Source organism: Geotrypetes seraphini, chromosome 13, assembly GCF_902459505.1.
Source record: "Geotrypetes seraphini chromosome 13, aGeoSer1.1, whole genome shotgun sequence".
Classification (NCBI taxonomy): Eukaryota; Metazoa; Chordata; class Amphibia; order Gymnophiona; family Dermophiidae; genus Geotrypetes; species Geotrypetes seraphini.
In genome coordinates this window covers 3,628,770-3,645,123 of record NC_047096.1, presented here as the reverse complement: position 1 = coordinate 3,645,123, position 16,354 = coordinate 3,628,770, and the positions used below count along the sequence as shown (strand labels likewise).

The window sequence follows — 16,354 nt, the reverse complement described above, 5'->3', positions numbered from 1 at the left end:
GATCTGAACGGTCCATCCAGTCTGCCCATTTAATTATTCTCATTAAAAAAAAAAATACATGATTAAGTTAACTTGTCTCTTCTTTGATATTTCTGGGTCGTAGACTTGTAAAGTCCACCTGGGATTGTCCTGGGTTCCAAATGCTGAAGTTGCCATCTAATCAAGCCATTGTGACATCACTGCTGAGGTTGGCTATGAGGCATTGTGACATCACTGCTGAGGTTGGCTCTTAGGCATTGGTGGAATGAAGCATTATGACATCACAATCTCAGCTCTGGAATGTTGCTACTCTTTGGGGTTCTGCCAGGTAACATAGTAACATACAGCAGATAAAGACCTGAACGGTCCATCCAGTCTGCCCATAAGTTATACTCATTTTAAAAATCCATGATTAGATTAACTTGTCTCTTCTTTGATATTTCTGGGCCGTAGACTGTAGAGTCTGGTATTGTCCTAGGTTCCAAACGCTGAAGTTGCCATCTAATCAAGCCATTGTGACATCACTGCTGAAGTTGGCTCTTAGGCATTAGTGGAATGAGGCATTGTGACATCACTGCTGAGGTTGGCTCTTAGGTATTGGTGGAATAAGGCATTATGACATCACAATCTCAGCTCTGGAATGAGGCTACTCTTTAGGGTTCTGCCAGGTAACATAGTAACATACAGCAGATAAAGACCTGAACGGTCCATCCAGTCTGTCCATAAATTATATCCATTTTAAAAATCCATGATTAGATTAACTTGTCTCTTCTTTGATATTTCTGGGCCGTAGACTGTAGAGTCTGGTATTCTCCTAGGTTCCAAACACTGAAGTTGCCGTCCCAGCTCACTCCAGCCTATCCAACCATCCCTACCGTAAAGTCTGGCCAGGTACATTCTCCTGTTTCATATTAGTGGAGTTCCCATTGATGCCCATCCTACAACAAATCACCATATATGAGACACGGACCATGCAGGTCTGTCCAATACTGGCCTTAGTTCTTTAATTTACATCCTTCATTTTCTAACTAGAGATCCTCTATTTTTATCCCACACTTTTTTGAATTCCATCAACGTTTTCCTCTTCACCACTTCCCTCGGGAGGGCATTCCCTCTAGACCAGGGGTGTCAAAGTCCCTCCTTGAAGGCCGCAATCCAGTCAGGTTTTCAGGATTTCCTCAATAAATATGCATGAGATCTATTTGCATGCACTGCTTTCATTGTATGCTAATAGATCTCATGCATATTCATTGGGGAAATCCTGAAAACCCGACTGGATTACGGTCCTCGAGGAGGGACTTTGACACCCCTGGTCTAGAACGAGGGAGTATGGGATAGTAGATGGCATGGATGGGCAGACTAGATAGGCCATATGGTCTTTATCTGCCTTCATTTTTCTAAGTTTAAATGTGAAAACCAGCCCAGTGGCCAGGGTTAAAAGTGGTCATGAAGACATCTGAAACCTCAGTCACTAGTCCTTTGCTGAGAGTTTATGAATCAGCGTGTAACTCTAGCACCCCCTGCTGTTAGAAATACATAACAGATTCAAAGATATTTACCGGCAGGAACTCATTGTACGCTGCCTCAGCTCTTTCCCATAGGTGCTTTCCTCCCATAGGGCAGCCCAGACTGCTTTGCTCTATTTATACAGGGGCGCCTGGTTGGAACCCTGGTTTTCCAGAGACTGATCACGTGAACGACAATTGCAAACAGATCTGACCATACGTTTTAGATATTAGAACTCCAATCTACGTCCTGTAACATAAGAACATAGTAAATGACAGCAGATAAAAACCTGAATGGTCCATCTAGTCTGCCCAATAGTCACATGGATTATACATTTATGGTTAAATTGTCTGTTTTTCTTTGGTATTGAAGTCCATCCAGTAGCATCTTTAAGTTCCCACTACAGACCCCTCTAAATCCTCCAGCATTTCAAAGCCACTGTTTATTCAGGTGAAGTGGTGAAATGGTGGCAGTGGATCAGGGATGTAAAACATTTCTCAGGACACAGAAACCTGTACTAAGAGACAAGCATTTCAGTTACCGTCTCTAATGCAGCCAAATAAGATGCTGTGATAATATTTTTGTAAGGAAGGCGACTCGTTCAAGCTCAGAATTAATTAGCCTTCATAATCCAGCCAGGAAGGATATGTGTGTGCTTTCTAGGTCTCCTGTAGAGCTCTCCTTAGCTGGACCTTGCCCATTTTAGTTTGTGCTGTGAGACTGGAGGAAGAGGGGGAAAATATTTGGTTTGTGTTTCACCCTTGAGATGTCTGATTGAGGACAGGAGGGGCTGATTTCTCCATCAATGAGGGGTCCTGGAGGTCTTGCCCATGGGGAGAGACCCTGAAGTCGCTCTTCCTGTACAGCTGTTACATGACAGGACATGAGGGGATGGAAGGGAGTATGGGAAGAGCAGCTCCAGGACCCCAGGCACAAGCAGGAAGCAGGAAGAGCTCCATGTCTCTCAGGCTTTAGCAACAATGCCGCTGAGAAAATACATGAGAAAGGTAAGGAGTGATCACAAAGACACAGGCAAAGGAGATGGTGCAGACCATGGAGCCCACCCAGCCTATGCGGGCTGCAGAAAGGAACCCAGAGCCTGTGAAGGCATGTGCCAGGGGAAGAACAGGCATCAGAGAGCTCCAGGTGAGAAAGGCAGACCAGGGATAAGAGACCCCTCAGCCCTCTTTCCAAAAGAGCAGGAAAGAGTTCAGTGAACAAGAGAGAGAGAGAAGCAGAGGGCTGAGCTGCCCAGCCTGGAAGAGAGCAGGAAAAGAGGCTGTGAGAGAGCCAGGTTAGCAGAGAGCGCAGAAGCCAGTAAGACAGTCAGAGAGGTGCTCAGAGCTGCCCTTTCTCCAAGAACAAAGGAATATAAGTTGTGTAGTAAGCTATAAGCAGAAAAAGAGACAGCCTGTGCAGATGAAGGCTGTGAGGAAGTGCAGGCAGCAGCCATCCTGCTAAAGAGAGAGAGAGAAAGAGAAAGGAAAAAGAAAAAGAGAGAGAGGAAGAGGAAGAGAGAGAAAGAGAGAGAGAAAGAGAAAGAAAGAAAGAGAGAGAGAGAAAGAGAGAGAGAGAGAGAAAGAAAGAGAGAGAGAGAGAAAGAAAGAAAGAGAGAGAAAGAGAAAGAAAGAAAGAAAAAGAGAGAGAGAGAAACAAAGAGAGAGAGAGAGGAAGAGAAAGAAACAAAGAGAGAGAGAGAGAGAAACAAAGAGAGAGAGAAGAAGAGAGACAGAGATTGTCAGCATTTTCTACCCTCTCTGGGTGAAGAAGAACTTCCTTACGTTTGTACGGAATCTATCCCCTTTCAACTTTAGAGAGTGCCCTCTCGTTCTCTCTACCTTGGAGAGGGTGAACAACCTGTCCTTATCTACTAAGTCTATCCCCTTCAGTAGCTTGAATGTTTCAATCATGTCCCCTCTCAATCTCCTTTGTTCGAGGGAGAAGAGGCCCAGTTTCTCTAATCTCTCGCTGTAAGGCAGCTCCTCCAGCCCCTTAACCATCTCTGGATCCTTTCAAGTAGTACCATGTCCTTCTTCATGTACGGCGACCAGTGCTGGACGCAGTATTCCAGGTGGATGGCGCACCATATCCTACTTGCAATTCCCTGATAAAGGTGCAGGAAGAAAAAATGCTTCTGGGACAGCCAGGGAAAATGCTTGAAGTACCTGATTTGTAACCTGTTCTGAGCTCCTTTAGGATAGCAGGCTAAAAAAAAACATTTTTATAATCAAGGAGCTCTTTTACTAGTATGGTAAAGGGCCATTTGGCCTTTGTCTCTATGCGGTAAGTGTCTCAGTAATAGCACTGACCATGCACTACCTCTAGAGGGCACTCCCAGCCTGTTCCCATATACTGTAACTACTGCACAGAAAGTATGAATAGCTTGTAACAACATGGCAAATATCCTATTATAAATATATTTATTTTAAAAATTTCTATACCATCTAATTCCTAGGCGTACAATATATATTGTTTATATCTCCTCTACAGGAAGAGAAGGGCCCATATGCAGGGCCAGATTTAGATGAAAAGAGGCTCTAGGCTATTCCACTTATGAGGCCCTTTCACCTCCCATTTTTAAGTTTGTAAATTACATGAGAGATAATAAAATACATCATTACTGTGATATATATCAATATGTTAAATGAAACATGTTGTTATTGGTACTAACCTTTATAAAAAATGTGACACGGATAATAAATAAAAAAACGTCGAGAACACTTATTTGGACATTTATTCTCAGCACCATATATAGTACTTGTAACAATAACTAATCAAACATAACACACAGCCTGCCTCCCATCCCCCTTCCATTGAACACCCCCCCATGCCATTCTGCCTGCCTGCCTTCCATTAACCCCCCCACCTCCCCTCCGATGCCAGCCTGCCTGCCTCCCATCCCCCTTCCACTGAACCCCCCCCCTCACCCCCAATGCCAGTCTGGGCCGCCCTGTCCTGACGGATCCACGTTTTGCCTCTCTCCCCGCGGGGCTGGGCTTTGCCCAGCTGTTTCCAGACTGACGTCTTTCCCTCCCCGATCCTCCTCCCAGGGCGAGAAAAAGAAAGGGAGAAGCCGAGTCGGCGCCCCGTTGCGGCCGGAGCCAGTTCCAATTCCGAAGCGTAGAATTTCTCCTTATTTTCAGTTCACTGTTTTTAGAATAGTGTAATTTTAATTTTGCTAACAATTTGAATGTAGGCCCCTCTTGATCTTGAGGCCCTAGGCTGAAGCCTAGTTAGCCTATAGGAAAATTCAGCCCTGCCCATATGATAATTCCATAAAACAAAGGAGGGAATAAAGTTCGAGGGGTGCCAGGAATAGGCAGAGCATATGTGAGCGAAGGAATCAGGGCACAAGAACCGAAGCCACAATATCAATCCCTGCTCTTGAAGGAACCATACCTACAACAAACAATATGGGGATGACTTATCCATGTGGACTATTTACCCCTAACTCCCAGAGAGACCTAGAGCAAATCCATTTTAGTCCCTTTTCTATGATGCCTTTCAATATCACCTGAAAACGTGGCTATTTTCCGCTTCCCCTAACACAAACTCCACTGCACTCCCCTTTTAACTTTTGTAAACTGTGTCGAGCACTATATTTATAGAGAAGATGCAGTATATAAGCTTAAGATTTGGTTTAGTATCACCTCTATGCTGACGACTGCCAAACCTTCCAGGTCTCAGCCTGATTGACATGGCTGCCTGGATGTCCAGCTGCCACTTAAAAAACCGAACATGGCCAAGACTGAGCTACTTATCCCTTCTGCCCAAACCTACTTCTGCTCTCTATCTCGGTGGATGACACTATCATCCTCCCTGTCTCATCAGATCGCAACATCAGGGTCATCAATGACTCCTCCCTCTCCTTCTCGGCACAAATCCACCAGTCTGCCAAAAGCTGCCATTTCTTTCTCTATAATATCACCAAAATCCAACCCTTCCTCTCTGAGCACACCACCAAAATAACTCTCACTGGTTTCCCGTTACACCACCCAGGTGCCAAGTCAGTGGGGGTGCTGGCACCTCTCTTCCCCGCTCTGCCACACCTTGCTACTCTCCCCTCAACCTGTACCTCCACATTATCTTTGCTAGCACGAACAACTTCTGCCTGTTGCTCATGCCAGCCTGGTTCCCCTCTGAATCACTTCCGGGTCATGGGGCCAGGAAGTGATGTCAGAGGGAATCCAACGCTGGCACGAGGAGCGTGCTTGCAGAAGCCACTTGCGCAGGTGAAGATTAAGAGGTATGGGGGAGGGGCACGGAGAGGAGGATGCGGGTGGCACCACCACTCCGGCCATCTCCTACCCTTTCTACGTCACTGCCTCTCTCCCCTTCAGTCTGCTGCACAACTTATTTGCTGCCCGAGTTGCAGGTTGCTTCATTGGCTCCCTAGCCATCACCACAGCCATCTCTTCCTATACTCCTCCCTGAGAACGCCGATCAGTCTCTCTTGTCTGAGCCCTATTCCTCCACACTACGTCCCTTCTCTCTTGCTGTGAGCAGACTGCCGGAGTCAGTAATCGAGCCTCATCCCTGGCAGTATTTAAGTCCAGACTACAAGCCCACTTTTTCAAGGTTGCTTTAAACTCATAAGCCCCTCAGCCTAAAGCACCCACTGTAGCCTCTTTGTGACCCTTGCCAGGTCACTTTGCGCTCTATTGCCCTGGCTACAAAACAGACTGTGAGCCTGCTAGGGACAGAGGGGTTGCTGAAAAGTTGTTCCTCACTTTTCATTCCATATCATTGAAAACAAAAGTGTCAAGAAAAGTGTGGAATTACTTGTAAGTTTCAAGGCTCCACCTCATTCTCTTCTTGGTTGGGCTGAGAACCTTTCCCGGCCCGTCCTATTGTGATGTCATAAGGCATTATGACATCATAATACAAGGGGCTGCTGAATAGTTCTCAGCCCAACCGAGAAGAGAATGAGGTGAAGCTTTGAAACTTACAAGTTGTTCCTCACTTTTCATTTCATATCATTGAAAACAAAAGTGTCAAGAAAAGTGTGGAATTACTTGTAAGTTTCATGGCTTCACCTCATTCTCTTCCTGGCTGGGGTGAGAACTTTTCAGCAGCCCCTCATAGCTGCCCATGCCATTAGCCCTATAGAAATGATTAAAAGTAGTTCCAGTAGGATCCCAATTACCGAACTTCAAACCAGTCAACACATAAATATAGAATAATAATATAATTTTTTTTGCATTTTTCAATGTTAACCATAGAAAGTGTCCTGTCAAGTTTCCCCAATAGAAATATGAGGTGGGAGTAAGGAAGTCCTGGGAAACATTGATGGTGAAGGAACCAACCAGCTGCCAGTGCTTGTGAATGGGGCTCAGCCCCCTCCCCCTCCCTCCCCAGATGACGAGTTGCTGCTAGGAAGGAGCAAAACTCATCTGTGCACACAACCATTTGGGCTTTGCAATCCACGCTTGGATCTGCCTTCTTTTTACCTTCCTCTTCTGGCATTTTAAATTTAAGTTGGAAACCATGACAGGCACAGAAGTGACCCGATGGAGGAGGAAAGAAATACAATAAAACCATAACCCCAGCGGGAATTAATTTGAAAGCCGTGTAGGGGAAGCTTGAAATACTTAGAAGGCTCTCCAAGGACCACTTACCTACATCGGAATTCAAGAAATCCCTTCTGTTTCTGGCTGGTTGAATACGATGGATCCTGCCATTGAAGACCAGCCTCGAGCGAGCAGAAACCAGTCTTCCCAGAATCCAAGCGACCCCCGGGACGAAGAGTTGGCCAAAGTAGAGATCGCCGTCCTAGCCCTCATCTTGGTTGGGACCGTAGCGGGCAACCTGCTAGTGCTTTTGGCCGTGTCCAGGCTCCGAAAGAAAAGGAGGAGGATGCACCTTTTCATCCTGCACCTGGGAGTGACCGATTTAGGAGTGGCACTCTTCCAGGTCCTTCCCCAGCTGATCTGGGACATCACCTTCAGGTTTCTTGGCTCGGACTTCCTTTGCAGAGCCGTCAAGTATCTTCAGGTGCTCAGCATGTTCGCATCCACCTACATGTTGCTCCTAATGACCGTGGACCGCTATATTGCAGTGTGTCATCCTCTGAAGACCTTGCAACAACCCACCAGGCAAGCTTACGTGATGATCGCAATGACCTGGGCCATTAGCTGCCTTTTAAGCACCCCCCAAATATTTATCTTCTCCTTGAGAGAAATCCGCATGGGTTCCGGGGTGGTTGACTGCTGGGCAGATTTCAGGTTCCCCTGGGGAGCCAGGGCTTACATCACCTGGACCACCTTCTCCATCTTCCTCGTCCCCGTCTGCGTCCTCTTGACTTGCTACGGTCTCATGTTCTGGGAGATCTTCAGGAATCTGCAGAGAAAGACCCAGGGGTCTTCCAGGGTCAGCAGCGTGAGGACCATCTCCAGGGCCAAGATCCGGACAGCGAAGATGACCTTTGTCATTGTTCTGGCTTACGTCCTCTGCTGGTTCCCCTTCTTCTGCGTCCAGATGTGGACAGTCTGGGATGAGGATGCTCCCGATGAAGGTAAGAGCTCCATGAAACCCTGAACCACAGGGCACTGGACAGCTGGGGGTCAAAGGACAGTGCTGGGCATAGGGGCCAGCTGTGTGGGTGCTTGAGCACCCTTAAAATTGAACAAATTCCAGGTTGGGAAAAGTTGCTTTGGGCTTTGAAAAGTTGGTCCCTTTTTCAGGGGCGACTGGGCAAAGAGCAACTTGGAAGCTTATGTAGCAGCTTTCAGATTGGCATCATTCAAACGAGCCTCTCGGAAGAGCCGAACCACAAGAAACTCAAAACAGAACCCCCTCCCTCCCCAAATGTTCCTTGAATAGGGGGTGTTTTATTTTCTTAGTCTTTGGTTTAAGATTGAGCTGTTTCTCAGGGAGAATAATTATAAACCTGCGCTTGCCTAAATCAATGAAAAAATGGGAGAAATATCGATCACGAACCGAGAGATTTAGTCTTAGCCCGTATTGGACGACGCAAGAGTTAAGACGAGGTTCTACGTTGGAGGAGCTTTGCTTAACTAACTGCGTGCATGTGCATAAAACTGGCTGAATTTCCCCAGAAGACCAATTGCGATGAATGAAACATGACTTGTGCCGCCTTTGGACCCGCTGTGCTTTCTCCACAGCTATAACTCACTGTCTGAGGCAGATCTAAGCTCTGGGTGAACCGGCTGCATTTAGATTAATGACCTGCAAAGACTAAACTGGAGCTGATAAAGGAAGAAAGATCATTTCAGCACAATTCATCTCTTTTACTTTTGATTAAAAGCTGAAGTAATCAGTCAGGACTCGGGGAAGTGGATAGTTTTATAAGTAGCAGAGGCGTTGAAGAGATGAGTGCGTGGGGTGAAGCTGTTGCCCTGCCAGGGGTGTCAAAGTCCCTCCTCCAGGGCCGCAATCCAGTGGATGTTCAGGATTTCCCCAATGAATATGCATGAGATCCATTAGCATACAATGAAAGCAGTGCAAGCAACTAGATCTCATGCATATTCATTGGGGAAATCCTGAAAACCCGACTGGATTGTGGCCCTCCAGAAGGGACTTTGACACCCCTGATTTAAAGCTTTTCTCTCTAAGCCAGGGATGTCAAAGTCCCTCCTCGAAGGCCACAATCCAGTCGGGTGTTCAGGATTTCCCCAATGAATATGCATGAGATCTGTTAGCATACAATGAAAGCAATGCAAGCAACTAGATCTCATGCATATTCATTGGGGAAATCCTGAAAACCCGACTGGATTGCAGCCCTCCAGGAGGGACTTTGACACCCCTGATTTAAAGCTTCTCTCTCTAAGCCAGGGATGTCAAAGTCCCTCCTCGAAGGCCACAATCCAGTCGGGTGTTCAGGATTTCCCCAATGAATATGCATGAGATCTGTTAGCATACAATGAAAGCAGTGCAAGCAAATAGATCTCATGCATATTCATTGGAGAAATTTGAAAACCCGACTGGATTGCGGCCCTTGAGGAGGAACTTTGATGCCCCTGTGTTGCCCTCACCAGCTGGTTTCAATTGCACTTCTGCGATTTGCTACAACCCAGTCCTGGGGGACAATTCCTAGCCAGTCAGGTTTTCATGGTAATGAATATGCAGGAGACCGATTTCCATGTGCTACCTCCATTCTATGCAAATCTGTCTTATGCATATTCATTTTGGAAGAACCAGTCCCCACCCTACGCTGACTTAAGTACATTTGGCATACTTTCAAATAAAAACAACATGCTCATAAACATTTAGAATATTAAAGAAAGAAATTGAGGCGACTTCCGGCGGAAGCATGGGGCTGTGAGCAGGACAAGCTCGTGGCTCCGGCGCGCCCGCTGCAGACAACTTCATAAACGGCATTGAAAATCTCAGCCCCGGGGTCGGCGTGCAGGAGAGTGCGATCGGGCGTCTCGGGTGCGATCTGGAGGCGGTCCGTGGGATGGCCGCGCGTTCGGGCAAGGCGGACCGTGAGCGCCGAAAGCCGCCGGAGCTAAAGATGGCGGCGCACGTGGCACCTACATCGCCGGAGGCGCCTGAGACCCCCAGCTCTCTATGGGTCGCGGAGGTGACTGCCGAGGTGCAGGCCGCGCTGGAGGGCACGCTGGGAGCTAAGCTCCAGCGCATTTTAGACAAGCTGGATACGCTGGATCAGAAATTTGCAGCCCTGACTTCAGAGGTTCGGGAGACCCAGCAGAGAGTCAGTGCTGCTGAGGACGCGGTGCAGAGGATCTCCCAGGAACAGGAGGGTCAGTCTACTTCTCTGGCAGCGCTCCGGGCCAAGGTGGAGGATCTTGAGAACCGGTCCCGCCGCAATAATTTGAGGTTCGTGGGCTTGCCGGAGTCGCTGGGGGACGCGGATCTGGGGGACTTCCTGGAGAAGTGGCTGATGGAGTCCTTGGCCCTTCCGCAGCAATTGGGTCCCCTCTATATTGAGCGGGCGCATCGTTTGGGATCCCGGCGAGATGGAATGGAGCGCCCGCGGGTGGTTATCTGTCGCCTGCTCAACTATCGGCTTAAACTTGCGGTTCTCCGGGCCCTGCGACAGGGGAAGAAGCTGCTCTATAACAACAAGCCGGTCCTCTGCTTCCAGGACTACTCGGCGGAGGTTTCACAGGCTCGACGCAAGTTTTCTCCTTTGTGTTCCAGTCTAGTCCGGCGCAGTATTCCTTTCTCTCTTCAATATCCTGCTCGGTTGCGGGTGCTGCATTCCGGTAGACCGCACCATTTTGATACTCCAGAGGCGGCTCGGCAGTTTGTGGAGGAGAAGTTCCCGGAGGTGGCGTCGTGATCTGCGGCTGGGCGTCTGTGGTGGAGCTGTCCCCGTTGGGAGCTGGATGCTGCGGATCTCGATTTGGAGAGAGCTGCGGAGATTTCATCGAGGGCCTTCCCCCAGGGATGTGGAGGGCTTCTGCTGATTTTGCTCCTCGGCCTGAACATTGTTATTGTTTTTACTTTATTTCATGTGTTGGGTTTCCTGCACTTGGAGTGTGTTCCTCTTTGCTATGAGTGTGAGTGTGTGTGTGTGGGGAGGTCTGCGTGCTTTGTGACCAGAGGCAGCGGCGGGGGGTTGGAGTGGCTGTGGTTTGGATTATGGGGGGTCTGTCTAAGGGGCGTCTTTGGGAGGTTCCTTTGTATGACTGAGGGTCTGGGTTGGTCCTGGCGGTGTGGATGATGTGAGTATGGATGCTTGTCTGGAGGGGGGGTTGTCGGGGGTTCTGTTTACTTGTTGGATGGTTGGGGTGCTGGCTGCGGTGTTCCTTGTCAGGGGGGTTTATCTACTCTGGCTCTTCTTCGGTGGCAGCCCTTGGTTTGTTAGTTTCAGGGTGGGTATGGGGGCTGAAGGGATTAGTGTGGGACCTGCAGTGGGCGTGCCTGCTTCCTGGAAGTAGCACCAATTGGGGTGCGGTACTTGGTTTGGTGTGGGTTTTGGGGGGGGAAGGGGGATGTTGGGGAGGGAATAGGGGGGGTGGGGGGTTTGGGTGGAGCTGGGGATCTCTTTTGGGTTGGACAGGTGGGTGATAGGTGGTGCATTTTGAGTGAGTGGTTAGAGGGGTGGTGGCTGGGACGCTCCTCTGGCCTTTTTCGATGGGATATTCTGTATCTGCTTTTGGCTCTTTTTCTAGTCTTTCCTGGAACATAATTTGATATCTTGGAATGTGGGGGGGATACATTCACCGATTAAACGGTATAAAATATTGCAAGCCTTGAATCGCAGGAGGGCATCCATTGCTTTTCTCCAGGAGACCCGGTTGACATCTGTGGAGCATGCTAAGCTCTGCTCTTGGTGGGTGGGCACGCATTTGGAGGCTCCGGCTCTGGGGGGTAAGGGTGGGGTGGTGATACTTTTTCGCAAGGGTCTGCGCCTACAAACTCACAAGGTACTTCGGGATCCTGAGGGGCGGTATCTTATTGCCTCGGTCTCTCTTAACAATAAACCCTTATTGCTTTGTAATCTATATGCTCCTAACAATCCCTCTGCCAGGTTTTTTCGGAAGTTGCGTAACCTTTTGTTACGGTTTGGTGATATTCCGGTGCTCCTTGGGGGCGACTTCAATGAGGTCCCGGATCCGCGGTTGGATCGGTCTTCTTCCGTGGGACGAGAGTCTCTGCGGGCTTGCACGGGGGCTGGCATGCTGATTTCCTCTTTGAATTTGTTGGATGTTTGGAGGGTTCTTCATCCGGTGGAGCGGGACTATTCCCATCTGTCTCGTGCCCATGGGACGCTTTCTCGCATTGATTATATTCTTTTGTCCAGGGACCTTCTCCAGGCGGTTCAAGAAGCCATGTTGGGCCCCATTGAGATCTCGGACCACGCTTGGGTGGGCCTGCGTTGGCTTTGGGGTTCACCGAGGGTGGGGGGTGCCTCTTGGCGGTTTCCCTGTCATTTATATCGTAATGTTCGCTTTCATGACTTTTTGTTGGCTAAATGGGGGGATTTCCAGACTGCCAACAAGCAACATAGGGAGGATCCGATTCTTTATTGGGAGGCTGCGAAGGCCGTGCTGAGGGGAGAAATCATGTCGTTTGTCTCTTTTGAGGCTAAGGCGCGTCAGAGAGAGATTCTTACTTGGGAAGCGAGGGTTCAGGCTTTGCGGCGGCGCTTTGCCAGTGCCGCTACGTTGACGCTTAAAAAGCGGCTTTTGGAAGCACAACAGGTTTTGAATGAGCTCCTGCACAGGGGGGCTCAACGGCATAGGGAGCATTATCAATTTCAACTTTTTCGGTTCGCCAACAAGAGTAGCAGGATGTTGGCGCGTTTAGCTCGCTCGTATCGGGGATCCGAGGGTGTAACCGCTCTGCGAGATGCGAGGGGAGTGCTTCACCATAAGACTGAGGACATTGGTCGAATTCTGAAGGACTTTTTCGCTGACTTGTATGCTTCGCCTGGCCCGGATTTTCTAGCAGGGGGGGTCTATTTGGATAGCTTGGATTTACCTCAACTCAGTGCTGCTGACTCCGACCTGTTGGAGTGCCCTGTGCGAGCGGAGGAGGTGGAGTGGGCGATCCGTGCCAGTCCGTTGGGCAAATCTCCGGGGCCGGATGGCTACCGGGGCGAATTTTATAAGTTGTTGGTGGCTGAGATAGCTCCGTTGTTGTCGGAAATCTTTAATTTGAATGTGGCTAAGGGGTTTTTGCCCCGATATTTGAACTCGGCGCAGATCGTTGTTCTTCCTAAGCCGGGTCGGGACCCGACCTTGCCGGACTCCTATAGACCCATATCCCTGCTCAATTTTGAGACTAAACTAATGGCTAAGGTGCTGGCGAATCGGTTGGCCCGTGTGCTACCTTCCCTAATTTCAGAACAGCAGGTGGGGTTTGTACGGGATCGGCCTGTTTCTAAGACCCTTCGCCGTATCTTGCTGGCTCTGGAGAAATCTGGAGTGGATGGAACCCCCGCGGTGCTGGTGAGCTTTGATGCCGAAAAGGCCTTTGACCGGGTACGGTGGGGGTTCCTCTTTGATACGCTGAGGGCGTACGGGTTTGGCCCCTTTTTTCTTGGTGCTCTTTGGGCCCTCTATAGTGACCCGGTGGCACGGATTTCGGTGAATGGTGGCTCATCTGACTCCTTTTCTATCAGTAGGGGGACCCGTCAGGGCTGTCCCTTGTCGCCTCTGCTGTTTGTGCTTTCCTTAGATCCCCTGATTCGGGAGATTCAGGCCAACGCGGACATCAGTGGCCTTCAGTTGGGAGCTTCTCATTTTAAAATTGCGGCCTTTGCTGATGATCTTTTGGTTTTTTTGACTAACCCGCAACGCTCTCTGTCCACCCTTTTGGAGAGTATTAGGGAGTATGGGGATTTTTCCGGGTTCACCCTAAATTTGAGGAAATCGGAGGCCCTGGCTTCATCGGGGGATCTTCGGCAATCTTGGAGGGGGACTTTTCCACTGCATTGGGCGGATTCCTCCTTCCGCTATTTGGGAATTCGATTGTCCATGGATGTTCGGGAGCTTTATAGGTTGAATATCGCTCGTTTGCTTTCCACTACAGGCTCTGTGTTGGCCGCCTGGCGTAATTTGCCTCTTTCTTTGATGGGGAGGGTGCAACTTTTTCGGATGGTTTTATTCCCTAAGTGGCTTTATGTACTTCAAACGTTGCCTTTGTATCTCTTGCGTAAGGATATCCGGGCCCTGTCTTCTTTATTATCCAAGTTCTTTTGGGGTGATCGGCGACCTAAGTTGCGGTGGCAGTTTTTGGTGGGATCCTGGAGGCGGGGAGGCTTTGGGGTGCCTGATATGGCTCTTTATAACCAGGCGTGTTTGTTGCGCCACGTCCGAGACTGGGTTATGGGTACGGATCTGTACACGGATCTCGGTCTGGAGCGCGATTATTACTATCCTTTTCACCTTCTCTCATTATTGCATGCTAGGCTGGCGCTGCTGCCCGTGTTCTGTCGGCGGAGTATTTTGTTTCGCCCCCTTTGGGAGGTCTGGCGACGGCTGCTACCGTTTTGGCGGCAGGATCCACATGTTAGTGTGTTACTGCCTTTGACCGGCAATATCTCCTTCCCTCCGGGTCTCTTCCCCTCTCTCTTTGGGCGTTGGCGAGCTAAAGGGTTTGAGTATCTTTTTCAGTTAATGCGGGAGGACGGCACGCTTTTTTCGTGCGATGAATTGTTGGGTAGGGGTCTGCCTCCCTTGGGTCTTTCATTTGCTCATTGTCAATTGAGCCATTACGTGCGGTCTCTCCCTAGGAGCTCTCTTTCTTTGGAGTTTGGGATTCGGTTTCGAGATTTTTTGGAGGGGGGAGAGGGTTCCGCATCTGGGATCTCGGTTTCCTTGTATCATAGACAACTTGGGGCGCTTGGTCCCCCGCGGGAGTTTTCCTTGGTGCTGTTGGCTTGGCAGAGGGATTTGGGGCGGGAACTCGGAGCGGGCTTCTTGCTCCGGGCTCTTCGCGGGGTCCCTGCTTTGGTGCACAGTGCGGAACTTCGTGAATGCCATTTTCGGACCTTGCTGAGAGCCTATGCTTCCCAGAGCCGGGCCTACCATATGGGATGTGTCCATACTCCTTATTGTCTCACCTGCCATTCGGAGGTGAATTCTTATTTTCATGGTCTTTGGGGATGTGAGAGTGTTCAGAGCTTTTGGGGGGCCCTGGCTTCCTTTCTTCAGGGTCTCTTGCGAGTTTCTGTTCCTGTTTCTGTTAATCATATGTTATTTGCTCATTTTTCCTTGTTTTCTGTGTACACATCTGCGGAGAAATTGTTTTTGAGCAAATGTTATATTTTGGGGAAAAAATGTATCTTGAATTTTTGGCTGGCGGAGGTTCCTCCCTCCTTTTGGTATTGGCGGAATAAATTACATGCCCTTTTTGGATGGGAGGCCCTCCTGGCTTCTTCCTCTCGCCGCCGGAGCAGAGACTTTGTGCACATTTGGACTCCTTATTTGGACAGTTTGTCTCCCCGGATGCGCAGTCGTATCTTGAATAGCCTACATGCATATTCTATTCCGCCTGTCTGATGTGGGGGGGTGGGGTTGGGGGGGGGGGTGATGGGCGGGGGTTTTTGGGGGGGTAAGGGGGGGGTTGGGCTACTTTGTAACCTAAGAGGACATCAGAGTCCAGTCCTCTTGGGGGTAGGGAGCTCTGTTTTCTATGTTTGAAATGTTTTTGCCCTGCTGTGTCGTTGTGATTTGGTTGTTGCTTAATAAAAACAGATTTCACATAAAAAAAAAGAAAGAAATTGATAAGAGTTTGAAATTGAGATTGCATGAGGAAGTTAGTAGAAATTGCCTTTTGGAACCCCCTCCCCCCTCCCCCCAAATCCATAAGGGTCACTTCTGAAGATCTTGTGAATAGTATGAAAACCTGACTGGGTCGAGAACCCCTGCTCCAGAGAAAGGACTGAACTTTGCAGAATGAATGGCATCTGATTTCTTTTCTCCTCTTCAGAGTCCTCCGACATTGCTTTCACCATCACTATGCTCCTGGCCAGCGTAAGCAGCTGTTGCAACCCCTGGATTTACATGTTCTTCAATGGGTCCCTCCTGCAGGACACCCTCAGGCACTTCTGCTGCTGCTGCCGGACCACCCACTCCAGCCTGAAGAGGGAGAACTAGTGGTTGGTGTGTAAATGAATGGACAGTTCAGTTTGTGGAATCCAGTGGCTTACAGGATAGGGGGCAGTGGGAGCACTGGATGCGGTGCTTTGCATTGGCCAAAAAATTTCACTTTGGGTTTGTTTTTTTTCATTTCACTCATTCATTTTTAAGGTACTGAAATTGATTTACAGCACAAGTGTTATTTCATAGGTTAACATGCATGAAATTGATTTTGCACACATTAACATTTTTAAGGTGAATTAACAAGATTAATAAATGCAATTCCATGTTGACAACATATAAACTGAGCTTTACAGAGACTGCCTGGATTATTGTGAGGAGACAGAAGG

At 48.9% G+C, this 16,354-nt stretch overlaps 1 protein-coding gene across 1 annotated transcript; it reads left to right on the top strand.

Moving 5' to 3' along the window:
• Positions 1-7,152: 7,152 nt before the first annotated feature.
• Positions 7,153-16,022, top strand: AVPR1B (arginine vasopressin receptor 1B). The gene is made up of 2 exons (XM_033918634.1): positions 7,153-7,999; positions 15,856-16,022. The coding sequence occupies exons 1-2, from the start codon at positions 7,153-7,155 to the stop codon at positions 16,020-16,022; spliced, it is 1,014 nt and encodes a 337-aa protein (XP_033774525.1).
• Positions 16,023-16,354: the final 332 nt, after the last annotated feature.

Bases quoted from the DNA above. Each gene is read 5' to 3' on its own strand.
- AVPR1B (XM_033918634.1), top strand. From the start codon at position 7,153: ATGGATCCTGCCATTGAAGACCAGCCTCGAGCGAGCAGAAACCAGTCT. The intron at 8,000-15,855 runs GTAAGAGCTCCA...TCTCCTCTTCAG, and splicing joins TGAGGATGCTCCCGATGAAG to AGTCCTCCGACATTGCTTTC.